We start from the raw sequence: 4,188 nt of genomic DNA on the forward strand, positions 1-4,188 counted from the left end.
GCATCACTGGCTCTGCTGAGAGCAGCTCCTCCAAGCAGCTGAGAAGAGCCCCAGCCTCTGTCACCTTTCTTGGGCTGCTGAGAGGCCTGGAATGGAGGGGGTGCCCGCCCGAGGTGAGGTGACAGGGAACCGAAAGCAAGGGTAGAAGTACATTTGGGGGCGGAAATGCTCTCCTACGTCACCTGCAGCTGTCAGAGGTGGAGAAGCAGTGGACTGAGAAACAGTCGTGGAAAGAACAAAGTGCAGTATCGCTAAGCGGAGACCAAGAACGGAACAACACACAAGCAGAGGGTGAAAGGTCAGGTAGGGTTCTGAAGAATAAGAGGAGCTTAGAACACGTGTGGAGAGGCAAAACGAAGTTAACAGCCAGCAAGCCATGCCAGAAGAGCAAACAGACCTTGTTCCACTGTGTTAACTCTCTGGATCCTCAGCACCGAGAAGTCTCCCAAACAATAAACCAGTTTATCGGCACACTAACAGCAACACTAAAATTGTTGCTACATAGGGTACTTAGTAAAAGCAGAGTATTAATAATACCCTCCCCTCCCTCTAGTGCTCAGCACAGAGGATTGGACAACGAAAAGGGCCAAAACAGATTCTCTGTTCTCTAGAGGTAGTTATCTGTGGACAAACAAGGCATCCTGGTGCCAGTGCTTGCTTTGGAAATAAGCAACATTTTCTTCCCCAGCTGAAGGGCCAGTAGCATGAGAATCCTCTTCGCAGTCCCTGTGGTTTCCTCAGGCAACATCAGTGATGCGGGAAACATCCCTGTCTGTCCACCAGCAGCCCCAAGAAATCACCAAGCAGGAGTTCTCGGTCCATATCCTGTCTTTCTAGGATGAATGTGTTTTCCCGCTCTCTTTTGCTTGGTTGTTTCCCAAAGCTCAGAGCAATTCCGTAGCATACGGAAACGAAATTTGTCTATGCATTTCATCGTCATCCTCCTCCTCTCCTTCGTGGACAGAATTGGCCGGTTCACCTTGCTCGGATCCTGCCCTGGCCTCAAAGAGCTGCTCTTCCAGGAAGAAGCTCCCAATGCCGTACTCCTCCTCGTGCGCCTTTGTTTCTGCAGGTGAGATGTGGGGAGATCCCAGAACAAAACCTGCAAACCTGCCAGATGGTTAAAGGGAGAAGAGATCAGTAAGTTCAGGTGCTGCTCCCAACGAGGCCGGGAGGTTGTAACAACGTGCAGATGAGGTGCAGTTGCAGCAAGAGCTAGGGAGTCCTGAGTGACAGAGAGTCAAGAGCAACGGATGGCAGCAACCCTGAGGATTTCCTGCCTCGTCTTCTCTTGAGTCTTCAGTCTTTTCTCTCTCAGAAACTTCTGCTCTGCTGGAGCCCATCTGCAGGGCCTTGTGACTAGGCACAGAGATCTAAGAGTTTTCACATCTTGTCAGTACCTGTGGGGTAACCCGCAGTAAGCATTTGTGTGGTTGCATAGGTGGTGCTCCAGCGTCTAAAAATAAATGAAAGCTGGAGCGAATTTGAGACGAAGGCTGTAAGGATTCAGGTAAGTGGACATGGCTAATGAAAGGAAAAAGGGTGAGAACCTGGCATCCCCACATGACTGTGCTGTTGGGTGCCGCAGGCGCGCTCCGGGACAGCCGGGCTCAGGTCTTGCCAAAGAATTCCCGCTTTTGGTGAACCTGGAGCTGGGAATTCTGCAGCTGCTACAAGTAAATCCCAAACTGGAGGTCTGGCAGGAAAAAGCGTGAACTTAGCACTGCCCCTGCATTTCAATTTGCCACAAATCCTACATTCGGTGGACAAGTACGTTGAAGAGAGACGAGCTGGAAGTTTCTGGCAGGCGTATGGAAACAGATGGCAGTTCTGACACCTGGGTAAGTGTCGACAGCATCAGAGAAGTGTAAGAGAAAGGAAACGCAGCTACATTCTGGAGTTCTGGTAAACTGATCAATAATTTACATTTTAGACTTAACACGGCTGTGAGATGAACGTTGTCACCTCGCTCTTCTTGGAAGCACTGTTAGTCTAAATGGGGAACAGAGCTGGGCTGGCTGTGTTTTACAGGTTTGCCGGGCGTGGAGCTAGCTACTGATGGAGCTTCACAGAAGCTCCAAGGGGTAGTCAACTGAGACTTCTGTTGGGTCCCCTTTGTATTTCTGTATCTTTATAGTGAACCGTTTGCAAGAACTGTATTAACTGAGTGACGGCTAGAAAACCCACGTGTCTCAGTTGTTTGGTTTGTGCATTTGGCAGCGGTTTGTTTTACAGTACTGCAGTGAGTTTTCGCTTTTTGTGTCTTTCAATCGTGCTGCAAAATGCGAGTAGCTCAGAAAACAAGACGGATTAACAGCACCTCTATGACACCCGGGAGAGAGGCTGTCTGTGTGCCCGTCCAAGGCAGGCGAAGGCTCTGAAACTGGTTTTAACATTTTACAGTTCCAAGCCGGCTGGGGCCCCTTGGAAATGGTGACACTTGGCTCTGTGGCAAGGGCCAAGTCTTTGTGGCTGGCTACTAAGTGAAACTCTGCTATGGATACCCTGAAGCTTGCTTTTGATGGAAATAGGCTATTATGAGTAATTTCGCATTCTGCAGGATTTCCTGGCTGCACTCATCTGCCCCTTCCCAACCCGCATTTGTCTGGTTTGTCTCTTACGCTGCGTCTGGAGTAGCTCTTCTGCCTGTTACACTGCCAGGCACTCATTTGCTTTCTCTGTACTAACTTGTGGCCAGGGGGTTGAACACCACCAGCAAGTGATACCCTTGAGAGGTGTGCTGTGATCTGCAGCGGGATCACCCAAGATAAAGCTAGCTGCACGTCTGACTGTGTGCAAGAAACACACACGTGGAAGAGTGCTTCAGGCAGCATTTGGGTCTGCTGTGCCAACAGCATCTGGGCAGTGCGTCTCCCGGTTCAGAGAGGCCAGATTTCCTTACCTGTGTGGGGACTGGAGTCTGGACACGGCTAACCACGACGGGAAGTCAGGGTTCCTGCAGAATGAGCGTAGCTCCTCCAGAGCTCTGCTAGTTTCTGCTTCACCTTGTTCTCGATACTCCTCTTCAGTAAGGTGTTTAAACACCAACTTTTTTGATTTAAAGTGGTTCTTGATTTTTCTAGAATGAAATTAAAACAATTAGTATTTCTAAAGTCTTCTGGCACGTTATTTATTCTTGTCCTTTTTCTCTACTACCTTTTATTAACATGCATTCATCCCTCTTTTTAAGAGGATAAGCTACATCCTTGCATTAAAATTTTCGGCCAAGGTGTCCAATGTTTGTTAGCCTGTTTGCCCTAGGTCTTAACCGAAGTTGGAGAATTCCACAGAATGATGCCTAATGAGCTGTGGATCAGGGGTCCTTATGGTGTACGCGTGGACTAAAATCTCACAGAACTCAGTAGATGGCTGCTTGCTCAGCCGTTTTTAGGTGCAATATGCAAAATGTGTCTGTGCAGAGGCACGGGCTGAATCAAACCGCAGTCTGCATATGTAACTTCGAAGACAAGCAACGCTCTAAGGCTGTTATGAGTTGTTCATGTTGTTTACTCAATCGCTTCTCTTAAATCTTGCTTTAAATTACAAAACTGAGTAGTCTGAGGCCAAAATGTTTACAATCTGATGTTTTTTTAGCTGCTGCGTAGCGATGTATAATATAATTAGATATCAATTAGAAAGTGTGCCATGTTCTGTTCCCTTCTGTCGACTGCTTTCAATTTAAATGTTATGATGAGTTAAGATAAGCAAGGGCTGGATGCCCATAAGACTTTCAGCGCTGTATAAAAACACCTGCTCCAACCAGCAGCATTCACTTTCCCCCTTATTTCCCTGCAAAGCAGGCACGAATGGTAGCCCTTACTCGGGTGAAAAGGTAAAGGCCTCGCCAGCTCAGTGGGATCGGGACTGATCTTAACAACGGATAATGCATGATTCTTAGTTATTCTGATCGATCTGCTGCTCTGAACTGCGTGTCTGGCATCGTGGCCTCACGGTTTGGTGCAGCTGCTTAGTGTTTCGAAACAGAAAAAAAGAAAGCCTTATCATTCTCCTAAGAGAAATTTGTAGAGCTATATTTCAGTGCTTTTTGGCTTTATGGAAGCATCAGTTCATGAAAAGCAGAGAGGTCCCCGTGGAGAACAAACTGCAGTGTTTCAGGGTAAAACAGGTATGTTCTGACTTCTGTGAACTCGTAGCCAAATCTTACTGATTTTGGAGCGGGCTGAACAG

General features: G+C 47.8%; 1 protein-coding gene across 1 annotated transcript in view; it reads right to left on the bottom strand.

Moving 5' to 3' along the window:
* Window positions 1-884: 884 nt before the first annotated feature.
* TMEM194B (transmembrane protein 194B) overlaps window positions 885-4,188 on the bottom strand; it is a gene marked incomplete at its 5' end in the record, with an annotated part of 8,976 nt that continues 5,672 nt past the window's right edge. The window contains 2 exons of the mRNA XM_010155553.1: window positions 885-1,110; window positions 2,903-3,079. Of these exons, the coding sequence (XP_010153855.1) occupies window positions 885-1,110; window positions 2,903-3,079 (403 nt within the window). The remainder of the gene's footprint in view (window positions 1,111-2,902; window positions 3,080-4,188) is intronic.

The sequence above is a fragment of the Eurypyga helias genome, unplaced genomic scaffold (genome assembly GCF_000690775.1).
Source record: "Eurypyga helias isolate BGI_N326 unplaced genomic scaffold, ASM69077v1 scaffold52147, whole genome shotgun sequence".
Taxonomy (NCBI): domain Eukaryota; kingdom Metazoa; phylum Chordata; class Aves; order Eurypygiformes; family Eurypygidae; genus Eurypyga; species Eurypyga helias.